The sequence below is a fragment of the Octodon degus genome, unplaced genomic scaffold, assembly GCF_000260255.1.
Source record: "Octodon degus isolate 3935 unplaced genomic scaffold, OctDeg1.0 scaffold00093, whole genome shotgun sequence".
Lineage (NCBI taxonomy): Eukaryota > Metazoa > Chordata > Mammalia > Rodentia > Octodontidae > Octodon > Octodon degus.
In genome coordinates, this window is record NW_004524669.1 from 3,393,475 (window position 1) to 3,409,357 (window position 15,883).

The window sequence follows — 15,883 nt, forward strand, 5'->3', positions numbered from 1 at the left end:
ATAATAATTTTTTTAAATATAGCTACTGGTCAATGTTTAACTTGTATCTCAGCCTTTGTGTATTTCACAGCATCTTACAACATTTTATCTGTTACAATTTCCAGTATTGAATGGCAGCCCCAGCATTCTATCCAAAGTGTTTCAGCCCTACCAAGCTCCTCACTATATTTTCAGACCTAGTTCTAACATTGGATTTTTCCATTGAATTGCATGAATAGTCTCCAACATTTCAACTAGTTAAATATGTACTTATATTGTGGGGGGTTTTTTGTAATGTGAATCAAGAAGGTCTGTATTGCCTGTGTCTGTATCAGTCAATTCTTGCCACATTTCATTGTCAGAGATTCTTTGGCTCACAGGACCAACATCAAAGTTATAGTCACCATCACCACCACCATCTCCCTCTACCCCCACCACTTTCCTGTCATGAAAACACTATTTTTCCATTATTCACGCAGGAGTAATCTCATGATTTACTTTCTTTTTTAAATGTGTGCAATACAGGGTCTACAGGGTCTCACCACACGGATCAGACTCATAATCCTGTTTTCAGCCTCTCAAGTGCTGGGATTAGAGGCACATGCCACCATGCCCAGCACACCCAGGGGACAGGGCCGGCATGCAGAGATCAAATGCAGTTTCTGTGTCTGCCTAAGGAGGTGCTTTAATCTGCTGAGCTATCTGGCTGGCCCTCATGATTTACTTTTGACCTCTTTTAAAACATGCAAATGAAATTTTTCATGTACCATTGTACTGAACTGGGCTACCTCTACCAGAAAAAAACAAAACTTTTTTTTAGACAGTCTCTCTATCTACCCCAAGCTAGCCTTGAACTCATAGAGATCCCCCTACATCAGTCTCCCAAGTGCTGGAATTATAGGCATGTGCCATCACACCCAGAAATAAAACTTTTTCAAAAAACAAATCCTAGTAATGCCAGGTGTGATGGTACACACCTGTAACCCCAGCACTCAGGTGGCTGAGGCAGCAGGATCGTTGGAAGTTTGTGACCAGCATAGGCTACAAAGTGAGCTCAAGGCCAGCCTGAATGGCAAAGCAAATCTTGTCTCAAAAAGACAAAAAATAAATAAATAAAACAAATCCTAGAGTGGTGTGGGTGTATTATATACTTTACGATGCTCAGGGAAACATACCCAAAAACAATTACACGAAACATTGTGTGGGTATAAATCCTGGTTTGCCACTTTTGTACAGGTACACATACCTTGTCTTTCATCATACCAAGTCAGTTAATATAAAAATTGCTTCCTGTATCCCAAGTGCTGGATCCCATGTGCCATCACACCTCAGGAAAAAGTACTAAGATGCACAGCAGCTAGTATTACACTAAAATAAAACTTTACAGTGGAAATGCAAGGGATGGGTTTGTGGGACCCAGTATTATGCTCCATTGGTTTTTACTAGGCATTTTTGAATACCTCAAAAAAAGTTTTTCCTCTTTTTGATCTAACAGAAGTGAAAGAAGTTTAAATGACTTACAAATTCAAAGGGAACACATAGAGCTAAGGCTATCAAAAGCTACTATAAGGGTTTAGTGATGAATCTCAATGATAGAGTAACTGTCTAGCATGCCCTGATTCAATAATACCCAGTGATGCATGTACACACACACACACACACACACACACACACACACAAAGGCATTCAGAGAAATGCTTTCTGTTAGTAAAGTTTTCTCGTCTTTATGGTAGATTTTAGAAGGAGGAAGCATAATTTATGCAGGGAATGTAGTAAATAGGAAGGTTCACAGAATAGAAAGGGAAAGATTTGACTGGCTATTGCATACTGCATGAGATTGATGAATCTTTTTTTTCTTTGTAGTGCTGGGGATTGAATCCAGAGCATCATGCATACTAGTCAAGTGCTGTTCCACTGGCCCACATCCCAGCCTTAAAATTGGTGAATCTTAACAGTGGAGTTCTGTCTGGCTCATCACTAGCCTGGGTATATTGCTTGATCTCTCTAAGCCTTGTAAGTCTTAATATCTTGTATACACAGGGCTCGGGGAGATAGTTCAGTAGAATAAGCACTTGCCTGCCACCACAAAAAAAATAGTATCATGTATTACTTAACACAATGACTACTTAAGCATTAAATACTCAACAAACTGTTAACTATTATTATTATAAATATTTTTGAAGAATCTATCCAAGGCCTTGCCGTCTGGCCCTGCCGACCCTCACTGCGCTGCCCCTGGCCCTCGCGTTGGCCCGGCCCTCGGGTGTACTATGTCTGGCTCTTCCAGTGTCGCCGCCATGAAGAAAGTGCTTCAGCAGCTCCGGCTGGAGGCCGGGCTCAACCGCATGAAGGTTTCCCAGGCAGCTGCAGACTTAAAACAGTTCTGCCTGCAGAATGCTCAGCATGATCCTCTGCTGACTGGAATTTTCATGAATTTCTATTTCACGAGGGTATTTATATATGCTGGTGCCAACATACAATAAAATACTTAGTATTAAAAAAAAAAAAAAAAAAAAAAGAATCTACCCAAAGGATATAATCAGACATGCAAATCAATTTTTTTTTGTTGTTTTGAGACAGGATTTCTCTATGTAGTTCAGGCTGGTATTGAACTCACTATGTAGCCCAGGATGACCTTGAACTCAAGGTGATCCTCCTGCCTCAGCCTGCCAAGTGCTGGAATTACAGGTGTACATCAGCATACTTGGTGCAAATCAAAGTTTAAGTATACGGTGCAATAGATTCAATTCATATATATACATATATATGTATATATATGTGTGTGTATGTGTATGTACACACACACACACACACAAAATATACAGAGGTACAGATGTTCAAAATAACTACAGATAAATGAAAAATTAAAACAATTTCTACGTTACATGATTGTTAAGTAACTTACGGTGGAAAGAATTATAAGCATTTTGGAGAGATACAAGTGAATAAACTGAAGTTATTAGAAAAGCAACTCAAAAACTCAGGGCACAGGCACACTGAGGACTCTGTACCTGACAGGCTAGAACCTCAGATTCACAGGCCAGATGTGTATCTCAGTGGTAGAATATATGCACAGCATGCATGAGGCCCTGGGTTCAATCCCCAACATCGAAAATTTTTAAAGATTTCACATGTACAACATTTTATTCTTTAAGAAACTAGCTGTTAGGGCTGGTGAGATGGCTCAGTGGTCTAGAGCACCTACTTAGAACAAGCTCAGCGAAGCACAGGGACCGCGGTTCGGTCCCCCAGCACCACATGCCAGCCAGCCCTGCCCCCTGGTGGGCTGAGCTGGCGACACACACACACACACACACACACACACACACGCACGCACAAATAAATAAATAAATAAATAATTTTTAAAAAAAATAATAAAAAAGAAACTAGCTGTTAGTGATGGATACTGTTCAGTACTTTGCCCTAACTTCAGCGTCTTACCTGAATAAACACAGATGTCCTCTTTGCAGGGTCCCACAGGAACTCCACTGTATTGAGCTGTGTTGGATTAGCCCGAGGATCAATGATACCCACAGACATTGGGATATCTGAGAAATGAAATGACACCATAAGGGAGCTCCAGGGGCGGAAAAGGTTAGTGAGCAGTACTTGCACAGAAATGACATTATAAACACAGTGCATTTAGAAAATAAACTAAGACTGCCCCAAATTCAAAACAGCTTTTGTTTGTTTTTAGAGATAAGGTTTTACTATGTAGTCCAAGCTAGCTTTGAAATCACTATGTAGCCCCCAGGCTTGCCTTGAATTTGCAGCAATCCTCCTGCCTCAGCTTCCTGAGTATTGGGATTACAGGAATGTACCACTACACCCAGTTAAATTCAAAACTTTTGCACATCAAATGACATTATGAACATAGTGAAAAGGAATAGAATGGGACAAAATATTTGTGCATGATATATCTGATATGGAATTAATATCTAGGATATATAACAAATTTAGGGGGCCAGGGAGATAGCTCAGTGGAATGAGTCTTTGCCTGGCAAGCGCAAGGGCCTGAGTTCAATCCCTGGTTCCGCCAAGGGGGGGAAAAAAATTATACAACTTCACAACAACCACAAAACCAATTTAAAAAGGGCAAAAAACTTGAATGTGTATTTACCAAAAAAGATATACAAATGGCCAATAAGTATATGAAAAAACGTCCAATGTCAGTAATCATCAGGGGAAATTGAATCAAAATTCCAGGGAGACATTTTGTACAAATTAGGGTAGCAGGCCAGAGGCTGGGAAGATAGCTGAGTAAAATAAACGCTTGCCTGGCAAGTGCAAGATCCTGAGTTCAATCTCCAGCACTGCAGGAAAAAAAAAATTATAGCTGACTGGGCATGATGGCACATACCTGTGATCCCAGTACTTGGAGGCAAAGACAGGAAAATCATTGGGAGTTCAAGACACACCTAGGCTACAAAGTGAGCCTAAGGCCATCCTGAACTGCACAGTGAGTCCCTGTCTCAAAAATGACAAAAAAAAAAAAAAAAAAAAAAAAAAAAAAAAAAAAAAATTGGATAGCTATTAGAAAAAAATAAAGTCAGACGGGGATACAGTTCAGCGGTAGAATACTTGGCTAGCATGCATGAGGCGCTGGGTTGATCCTCGGTTCCACAAAGAGAAAAAGAAAAGAGAGGGAGGGAGGGAGGGAGAGAGGAAGAAGGATGAGGAAAAAAGATTGAAAACTTTGAACATACTGGTGGGAATGTAAAATGTGCAATTACTGTAGAAAACAATAGTTTTTACATAAAAAAATTAAAAATAGAACTATCATATGATTGAACAATCTCACTTCTGAATATATAGCCAAAGGAAATAAAAGCAGAGTCAAATGATGCTATCCATGTTGATAGCATCATTCATTATTTATAACAGTCAAAGGATAGAAGCAGAAGCAACCCTAGCATCCATCAACAGACAACTGGGTAAACTAAATGTAATACACATATAATATATACATATTATATGGTTATATACATATTACATGTGTACATAATATACATATTATATATATAACTTATATGTATATGTAATTTATATGTAATTTCAGGCTTAAAGAGGGAGAAAATTGTGTGTGGGTGTTTGTGTTGCTAGAGATGGAACCCAGGCTAGGCAAGTACTGTACCACTGAGCTACATCCCCACATTTTCATTTATTTATTTATTCATCTGTATTTTTTAGTAAGGGTCTACAGGGTCTCACTACATAGATCGGACTTATAGTGAGCTGCCTGTGTTCAGCTTCCCAAAGAGCTGGGACAACAGGCGTGTACCACCATGCCTAGTCTCAATTGCCTTGTCAGCTTGCCCCTGGGGGGCAGGGCCAACACGGCACATCCCACCGGGAATCAAACCCGTTCCCTGCACTCTGCCTAAGTGGGCATTTTAGTCTGCTGAGCTATTTGGCAGGCTCCCATCATTTTTAGTTTGAGAAAGGGTCTCACTAAGTTGCCCAGGCTGGCTTCAAATTTGTGGCCCTTGGGCTGGGAAGATAGCTCAGTGGCTTAAGCACCTGCCTGGCAAGTACAAGGTCCTGCGTTTGATCCCCAGTATAAAAAAAAAAAAGAAAATGAAAAAAAAACAAACTTGTGACGTTGATCCTCCAACCCTAGCCTTCTGAGTAAGGATAAGTATAGCCTTCTATAGTAAGTACTACTATACCCAGCAATAAAGCAAATTCTGACATATGTGTTACAACTTAGATGAAACTTAAAGGCACTGCAAAGCAAATTAAGATAGTCACAAAACAACAAATAATAAATTATTTCATTTATACATACCTAAACTAATCCAATTAAAAGGCACAGAGACAGATTAGTGGTTCCCAAGGGACGTGGGGATGAAATTATTGCTTAATAGATATGGAGTTTCAACTTTGCAAGATAAAAAAATTCTAGAAGTGGATGGTAATGGTAGCATACAAGCTTAATGATAGCCAAATGACCTGAACTGTACATTTAAAAATGGCTAAAATAATATATTTTGTTTACATTACAATTTTGGAGGTAGGGATTAAGACAGGGTCTCACTATATAATGCAGATTGGCCTTGAACTCACTTACATAGCCGGATGGCCTCAAACTCAGTGATCCTCCTTCTTCAGCCTCCCAAATACTAGAGTTACAGGCATGCACCACCACGCCCAACCATTTTAACAAACTATATTTTGTGTATTTGTTTTCTCTTGTGGTACCAGGGATTGAACTCAGGACCTTGTGCTTGCCAGGCAGGTGCTTATGCCACTGAGCTATCTTCCTGGCCTCAACAAGCTATATTATTATTATTTTTTTAAATTTTATTTTATTTATTTATGTGTGTGTGTGTGTGGCCAGCTCAGTCCACCAGGGGGCGGGGATGGCTGGCATGTGGTGCTGGGGGATTGAACTGTGGTCCCTGTGCTTTGCTAAGCTTGTTCTAAGTAGGTGCTTTAGACCACTGAGCCATCTCACCAGCCCCCAACAAGCTATATTAAATGCTACCATATTTTACAATTTTAAAACAAAATAAAACCACTTTAAATAAGTGATATAACTGCTATAGAATTTAAGTGTTTATACTTTCAGCCTGAATTGTTATATCCTCAGATAGGTAATGTTTATGTTTCCTAAATAACCACTTCAAGGTTCATGCTAATTAAATCTCTGAAGTCCAAGAACCAAGGTAAATATCAAGCAAAGAGAATCAACTCTGAGATTGTGGTTAAAGGCATTTCTTAAGCAATCAATTCTCTTAACTCACCTATGTCAAGGATTCTATCTCCAGGACGGTTCCACCTCCAGCCCTCCAGCTGCTGATGTTCAGTGTATTGTAGCCTTCTGTCATGGAATACTACACGGAATATACTCTAAAAGGAACACAAAATCGATTAACAGAATTCCTGAGATATCAGTGCTGACAAAAGAAAACAAGCAGTTACTACCAGTTGGTTTCCAGACATAATCTAAAATTACAAAACTATTTCCAGCTAAAACTTGTATTATACCCAACTTTATGATGAATAAGCTGCAGGATAAATTCTATAATTTATCACATATAATCTTTATAGTTAACTGGTATAATTACTTAAAATGCTAAAGGACTCCTACATAAAGTTTTTTTTTCCTCAATCTGGGGATTAAATCCAGGGCCATGTAGTTTTGTTTTTTTCAGGGCTGGAGGTTAACCCCAGGTCCTCATGCACGTTAAACAACTCTCTACTACTGAGCCACATTTCTCCCCTTTTCTTTCTGTAATTTTGAGACAGTATCCCACTAGGTTTCCTAGGACAGCCTGGAAACTGTGATACTCTTATCTCAGCTTCCCAAGTAACTGGAATTACAGGCATGCACTGGTTACACCAGGATCTATGTGAAGCATTTCCATGAGCTTCTATTATATTAATGTAATAACCAGCTCAGCTTCATGTACATATGAAAAACTCCCTAAGTCCCCTTCTTGCTAACTCGCCAAACAACCTGTGAACATCAAGGCTTGGCAGGGTTCATTCCTATCAATTCTCTTTCAGTTATTCTTACTCTGTGGAAGTTCCTGTTAATCCCTCCAATCATGTTTTATAGCTGCCAATAAAACTTCTCTGTGCCAGGCCAGGGAGATGGCTCAGTAGAATAAGTGCTTGCCTGGCAAGCACAAGGGCCTGAGTTCAATCCCTGGTTCCACCAAAAAAAAAAGTAGAAAACTCCTCTGTGCCAACTGTGCCAAGAATTCTCAAAATCCTTATGGTCAGTCTAGACAAAGAATCCTAATTCATCAGTGCTAGTTTCTGTTTTCCTTACTATGGACCTAACTAGCCAAAGAGAAACTTAACTGAAGATCTTAGGGTGCTTACTTTACTCCACAAAACAGAACTTCACTAAGCCACAGGACCACCCTGAATGTGGACCTGTGAGCTTTCTACAGCTCTCAAAATCCCGTGTGAAGAGAGGGTGCTTTCCCCCATCACACATCATTCTGTTCCTCTGCCAGCAAAATGTGGCAGCTGAGAAACCATCGAGTCCTTTATGGAAACAAAAGAATACTAGTTTAAAAAAAAAAAGATTTATGCAGAAAAATGGTTTACTCATTTTCTTTTACCTTCACCAATTTGCCATTAATCTCTGGAAGTTCTCCAAGTTTCCTGTTATCTAGCATTCGAATTTCATAAGACTGTCCTAGGAAAAAAATGTAATTACATTATTATACTCATCACAAGTTAATCTACATAGATTCAGAAAGGATAAAATTCAGTTGGCTGAATAAATGAGATAACATTCCTTGAATCAGAAACAACAGTAAGTCTTATGTTAGGCACTGTGCTAAGTACCTTCATTTATTATTTCCTGTAACTGATAGAGCTTTGAAGGTATTATCAGTCTCATCTATAGATAAGAAAAGTAAAACTTAAAAAAGTTTAAACAACTTGCCTATGGCCATAATACTGCTAAATAGTAGACCGGAAGATGCTAGTACTTCTCAGACAGCAATCATTGGAAATGTCCAGGATATATGGATTAGAACAAGGGAGCTCGACAGCTGGGTGTGGAGGTGCACACCTGTGACCCTAGCACTTGGAAGGCTGAAGCAGGAGGACAGCTCCAACTTCAAAGCCAGTTTAGGCTATACAATGAGTTCAAGGCCACCTTGAAATACATAGCAATAGGGCCAGCAAGATAGCTCAGCAGACTAAGTGCTTGCTTGGGTAAGTGCAGGGGCCTGGGTTTGATCCCTGGCACTGGATGCCGCGCCAGCCCCGCCCCCAGGTGCACTGAGCCAGCAATGGAGTCCGGGCATGGTGGTGCATGCCTATAATCTCAGCAGTAGCGAGGCAAAAAACAGGAGGATAACTACTAGTCCGAGCTGCATAGTAAGACCCTATACACACACAAAAAAAAAATACATAGCAATTTGCTGTCTGAAAATATACACAAAAAAAGAAGGAATGCAAAACTAAAAATGGGCAGGTAGACAAAAAAGCCAATAATATATGTCAAATATGACATTAAAACTCAAATCTCTGAAGTAGGGTCTCTAGTCTAATGAGCCACACTAGAAAGATCCAGCTTTTTACACAAGTATGTTCCTAGGAACTATCATGAATCCAGTGAGTTTGCAATAATATCAGTGAATGAGGAAGCACCTAACCTTGATTGAGGTATGTCAGGGTTTCATCGTGGAGTTTCACAGCTGGAGAGGTGGCAGCACAAAGCACATACTGGAAAGGCAGGATTTCATTCTCATTATCAGGAGGCAGACTTGACTCTTCTTGTTTAAAAATGGGCAATGCAAGGACATCACTAAAATAAAACAAATAACATAAATATCTGACAATGGGTTAAATTTGATTTTTATTGAAAAGATATAACTGCACTTGGCTTTGGAAAGCCAGAGGTATTCTTCACTTCGGTAGAGTTCAACTAAATCATTCAATTCAGTTCATCCACTATGACAGTCCCAACCACAACAATGTAGGTGATGATATTCACTGCTAAAACCACCTACATGTCCAAAGATAGTATATCTAGGAGCCACAGACAGGTTCGTAAAAGGATTCTGAAAATTATATGCAGAATCCCAAAATATAAAGCTAGCATAATTAGGGCTACCATTTGGATTTGGTTGGAGTATGACCCCAAATGCTATATGCTAGAGCTTAGTCCTCACAGCTTAGGTCGTGGAAACTTTAAGGGGGTAGGGCCTGCTGGGTGTGGTGGTGCATGCCTGGAATCCCAGCACTTGGGAGGCTAAGGCGGGAGGATCATTCCAAGTTTGAGGCCAGTCTATGCTGCAGTGAGTTCAAGGCCAGCCTGCACTATAAAGGAGATCCTGGGTTGGGGAGGTAGCTCAGTGTTCTAAGTGCCTGCCTGGCAAACACAAGGATCCCCCATAATACTGCATGCCCCACAGGCCCCACATCCAGCCACTGAAACTGGGCATGAAGGGCCAGCAAGATAGCTCAGCAGAGGGGTCGGGGAGATTGCTCAGTGGAATAAGCGCTTCTCTGGCAAGTGCAAAGGCCTGAGTTCAATCCCCGGTTCCACAAAAAGATAGCTCAGCAGACTAAGCACGTGCTTAGGCAATCACAAGGACAAGGATATGATCCTCGGCACCACATGCAGCGCTGCCCCCCCACCACACTGAGCAGGCTACCAAGACCAGGCGTGGTAGCACACACCTGTAGTCCCAGTGCTGGGGAGGCTGAAAACAGAAGGACCACTATGCGTCCAAGCTGCAGAGCAAGACCCATATCAAATACATTAAAAAACAAACAAAGGTATGGCCTAGTAAAAGGTAAAAAGGTTATAGGGACACCACTCTAAGAAAGGATTAAAGCACATGTCATAGGGCTGGATTAATCCTGAGAAAAAGTTATTACAGAGCTTGGCATCCTCCTTGAGCCCCTCTTCTAAATGTATTTCTTGTCAGGCATGGATAGATTCCTACAATCTCAGCAGTTGGGAGGCTGAAGAATAAGGACTGCTTGAGTGCAGGAGTAGACAAGTGACCCCAGCTCTTTAAAGGGTTTCTCGTCTGCATCTTATACAACAAATAACCACTAAGAAAACAATATGCAATGTATTAATTATTGAAACTGCCCTACTAATTTGATTTGAAACTGTCTCATTGCTATTTGTTTCTCGATAAAATTATGGGAAAAAAATAAAAATAAAGGGTTTCTCAGCCTCTCATACCTGCTTTCCCACCAGGTAATGCCATCTGTCTTTGGCTTTTGCCAGCTGTGCTCTTGGATTTTCTTTATTCACTACCCAGCCTTCAGTATTTTGTTAAAACAACAACATAATGTGGACCAATTATATCTTTGTTCTCAGAAAGACAACTACAGTAACTTTAAACCCCCCCTGGTGATATATTATAGACTGAAAGAACTTTTAGGATTCCTTCAAAGCTCATGAAAAGAACAAACTTATGGCCAATATATATTTCAACATATATACAACATTCTGTGGAGTAAAACTAATATTGAGATGGCATGTTAGTCATTCTGAGGGACTGGGGAAGAATACTGGAGGAGGTCAGAAGTGCTATGTCTCTTCCCTAAAAATTTAGGCAAATCTCAGGCAAGGTCCTAGCTTTTCAATTACAAAATGGGTACTATAATTTGCTGTCAAGAACAAACCCATGGAAAAATACTTTGGGAGATGTAAAATGCTAAAATGGATATAAAGAATCAGTAAAACTTTGTCCTCACAAACTTCAACCATAGATTAGTAGACAAGGATATCCTAGTCTTTATCCTGAATGTTTTTTCTTTTTTTGGGGGGGGGGGGGGGGGAGGAACTGAGACAGGATCTGGTATGTAATTCAAGTTGGCTTCAAAGTCAAGGCAAATCCTGCTTCTGCCTCCTAATCCTGCAGGGATTACAGGCATGTGCCATGATGCCCAGCTCATATCCTGAATCTTGATCAGCATCTACTCTAGTTAAAATTTTAGAAGGGTTGGGCTAGGGAGATAGCCTGGTGGTCTAAGCGCCTGCCTGGCAAGCACAAGGACCTGAGTTTGACCCCGGGTACTGCATGCAATACCAGTCCCATTCCTGGGCGCACCGTGCTGTGGTGCACATCTATAATCCCAGTGCTGGGGAGGCTGAGATAGGAGAATCACTGAGTCCGAACTGTGTAGTAAGACCCTGTACCAAAAAAATAAATGAATAAAATTTTAAAAGGCTCTTAAAACTATACTAAATTGCAGATTATTTCCATCACAAGATAAACCATGAAACTCAAAATCAAATGTTTTTTTTTAATTAATTTTATTTACTTATGTGGGGGGGGCAGCTCAGCCCACCAGGAGGCAGGGCTGGCTGGCATGTGGTGCTGGGGGATTGAACTGCGGTCCCTGTGCTTTGCTAAGCTTGTTCTAAGTAGGTGCTTTTAGACCACTGAGCCATCTCACCAGCCCCTCAAAATCAAATGTTTTACTCTATGAAGGATATATAAAAATACCATCACAAGAGCTAAAATTAATGACTGACAACTCAGGAGAAATGTAAAGAAAAATGATATAACTTTTAGAAAAAGGATTAGCAGTTTCTTATAAAATTAACCACACATTTGTCCTTTGATCCAGCAAGTCTACTTGTTGGTATTTATACAAGAAAAATAAAAGTATAAATCCACCCAAAGACTTGTATATCACTGATTACCATATAAATGCAAAAACTAAAAGAAACCTAAATCTTCACAATTAAGAAACTGGTGCACAAACTATGTTTGTATTCATAAACAGACTACAGGGCCAGAAATGTAGCTCAGCAGCACAGCGCCTGCCTGGCAAGCACAAGGTCCTGAGTACAATTCCTGGTTCAATGAGAACAGATTACAACTCAGCAAAACAGCAATGCAACAGCATAGACAAATCTCAGATATAATGCTGAACAAAAGAAGCTAAGGACATAGCTCAGTGGATGTACACTTGCTTCGCATGTGTGAGGCACTAGGTTCTAATCCTGACACTGCAAAACAGAAGGAAAAACAAAGGGCTGGGGAGATGGCTCAGTAGAATAAGCGCTTGCCTGGCAAGCACAAGGACTCTGAGTTCAATCCCTAGTTCTGCAAAAAAAAAAAAAAAAAAAAAAAAAAAAAAAAAAAAAAAAAAAAAAAAAAAAGACAGACAAAAAACCGAAGATTTAAAATTCTTTTAGAGGTAATGAGTACAAAAGGAATCCTCAAGTTACTCAGTTTTTTAGTCTATTTTTGACATTCTCTATAAACAAAGCTTTTTGGAAAAAATATGTATAGACCTCAGGGTACATCTAGTTACAAAAGGAAAGAAACAGAGTACATGAAACAAACAATTGAGACTCTTCCAAAAGATTGAAAGAGACCAAGTAATTCTTTTCAACATTCTCCACATTCAAAATGGAATATATCAAATCTTTATAATTTAAACATTATGCTTACAATATAAAGCAAAAAGACAAAAAATCAGTTTTTACTATATACAGATGAAAACCAATTTTTTATATCCATGTGTATCCCCAGTAGTATACATTCACATCCCCCAGTAATTAGATGATAGGGTAATTAATTTGTGTAGCCAAAAACACTACCTATAAAAAGGTGATTACACTCATGTGACTCCCTCCCACCCCCACAGTGCTGGGAATTAACATGTAAATCTTAAAGACATTATGAATTCTTATTTAAAAAACAAAAATAACAGCAAATATTCTGATCATTGGCCAAGACACACAGGTACAGTAATATCCAAATTTCAGATGGGATGCACAGGGGCCAGGGAGATGGCTCAGTGGAATAAGTAAGCACTTCCCTGGCAAGCACAAGGGCTTGAGTTCAATCCCTCGGTTCAAGACAACAGGATGCACACTAAAAAAAGGAGAGAAAAGAAAAAAAAGTTTTTTCTTTGGACGTCTAAATAGCAAAGATATACGGATATATGTTGTTATTTGAATGCACTTGGCCTAGAAGAACAGTTTTTAACTAAACAGTTTTCAGTTAAACAGTTTCTACTTGCTAAAAAAAAAAGGGGGGGGGAGATCAAAAATACAAAAGGTACTTTTTTCTGCTTTAGACAGAGATGTATGCTGCTCATGTAGGGAGTTATGAATGGAGATGGTGGAGGATCCTTCCTCCTATTGGTATAAATGTGTTATTCTAGAAAAGTACCATGTCCCAGTGCTACTTTTCAAACTCAGGAGCTCCCTCTGTAGGAGTTCCCACAACATACAATATAGAAAATAAAGCAAAATACCACAAATCTTTAGAGACATAACATTGGTCACTGGGTAATTTTACTGCCATAATATTCTCAAATGTCATATTGGATGATTTCTTGAAACATTACCAGGAATTAAGGCAAATAGTATTTTCTCAGAAACAGCTCAACTCTTAAGAATGTAGAAGCAGAGGTGGCAAACTCTTTAGAGTTTCAGTGATAACAAACATCTGGGTACACCATAGGTGATACAGGTTTGTCATGACTAGTATATTTTCTTCTCCTTCTCCTTCTCCTCCTCCTCCTTCCTTCTTCTTCTTCCTCCCCCTCCCCCTTCTCCTTTCTCCTTCTTCTCCTTCTTTTTCTTCTTCTTTTCAAATGTTACTGCCAGACAATGATAATAAGAATAGTTTCTTGTCTCAGCATCAGGTGTTTGGCTTTATACTGAACAATCCATAACTAAGCAAAGAACTATTGGGACTAGAATTTTTTAAATGACTCCAAAGTTACCCCTGAAATTAATTCAAGATACACCTAATCCAAATGCCTAAGATTGTATTTGTTGATCAAAGATTTTAAGTCCCATATGTATCTGAACATTTGTGTCCTTGCTATGCTGCCTTTAACTCTCAGGTGGGAACAAAGATTGACATTCAGTTCCACATTCATGGAGAATGATGCTAAAGGTCACTGTAAACACAGTCGCAAGCCCCTATTTCCAAACAAAAACAAACACACTCAGTAAAAAAAATAAGGCTGCTCTTTTTTCATAGGTAAGATAAGTGCAGATTAGGAAAACCCACTCTGGTAGACTCTAAATAGTTGATGCCAATGTATAATTTGGTGTTTTATTATATTCTCTGATCATTTCATGTATGTAATTCATTTTGATGAAGCATGAAATATTTGAAGGGATGATTTCTCTTTGACACACTTATTAGTAAATATTAAATATGATTCATACCTCTTTATTTTCATTCTCCAGAATACCTAGTACTACATACACTGTGATTATTTTGGAATCCTTGACATTTTACCATATATCTGATCAAAAACAAAGTTATAGAGAACTTACAAGTTAAAAGGATAAATTGAACCCCCCCCCCCAAGAAGGATAAATTGAAGGGCTTGGGAGAGAGCTCTGTGGTCTAAGCGTCTGCCTGGCAAGTGCAAGGACCCCAGCTCAATCCCTGGTACCACATGCTGTGCCAGCCCTGGAACCGCTGGGTACACCATGTGGGCCACCAAAACCGGGCATGGTGGTGCGTGACTGTAATCCCAGTCCTGGGGAGGCTGAAGCAAGAAGATCACAATGAGTCCAAGCTGCACAGCAAGGCCCTGTACCAAATAAACAAACAAACAGATATATCCTTTAAACAAATTTATCCTTTAAAAAAGGATAAATTTTTTTAAAAAAGGATAAATTTAGAATATGTTTAAAATGTGCAAAGAGAATCACTACGAGTCAGATCTATATAGTGAGACCCTGCAGACACTGTCCTAAACAGAGAAAAATAAAATAAAATGTGCATTCCCAAATGGAAATCCGCAACTTTGTGAAGGGATAGCAGAAAACATTTTCAGTAAAAGCAGTTCTGTTAATTCATTACTACAGTTAACTTCCCTTCATGCCTACAAGTGCTAAGGTGCTCTCTTTAGGAAGAGCCTAGAAAGGAGACAGAGGTTTGATGAACTTAACTTCATGTAAGAAAAGCAGTAAACAGCATTTAAGAAAGTTGCAAACTAATTAACTTGAGACCCTCAGATGTTATGAACTTCAACTTCCTCATTGGGAAGCCTTATTTAGTATCCACTACTTAATTAAAAAAAAAGCATGCTAATTCTTAAGTCAGCTATAGCACAAAAGGCAAGCCAAATCCAGTAAATAATTGGCAGTAACAACTTCAAAGATGAGAGGTATTAAAAGTTATAGCTGAGCTGGGCATGGTGATACACACCTGGAATCTCAGCACTCTAGGAGGTTGAGGCAGGAGTTCAAATCCAGCCTGGGTAATTAAAGACTAAGTGAGACCCTGTCTCAAAATTAGGAAGGAAGGGGCTGGTGAGATGGCTCAGTGGTCTAGAGCACCTACTTAGAACAAGCTAAGCTAAGCAAAACACAAGGACCTCGGTTCAATCCCCAGCACCACATGCCAGCCAGCCCCGCCCCCTGGTGGGCTGAGCTGGCCACACACACACAAATAAATAAAATAAATAAATTTAAAAA

At 39.5% G+C, this 15,883-nt stretch overlaps 1 protein-coding gene across 6 annotated transcripts in view; it reads right to left on the minus strand.

Annotated features, from left to right (window-relative positions):
• Tfcp2 (transcription factor CP2) overlaps positions 1 to 15,883 on the minus strand; it is a 96,811-nt gene that overhangs the window by 24,786 nt on the left and 56,142 nt on the right. For 5 of the 6 annotated variants that reach the window (XM_023722840.1, XM_023722839.1, XM_004637820.2 and 2 more), the window contains 4 exons: positions 9,105 to 9,256; positions 8,058 to 8,134; positions 6,726 to 6,831; positions 3,421 to 3,527 (listed from right to left, as the gene is read on the minus strand). In XM_023722840.1, coding sequence (XP_023578608.1) covers positions 3,421 to 3,527; positions 6,726 to 6,831; positions 8,058 to 8,134; positions 9,105 to 9,256 — 442 coding nt within the window. Of the gene's footprint in view, positions 1 to 3,420; positions 3,528 to 6,725; positions 6,832 to 8,057; positions 8,135 to 9,104; positions 9,257 to 15,883 lie in introns of those variants that run through there. The other variant, XM_023722842.1, reaches the window with a different exon arrangement.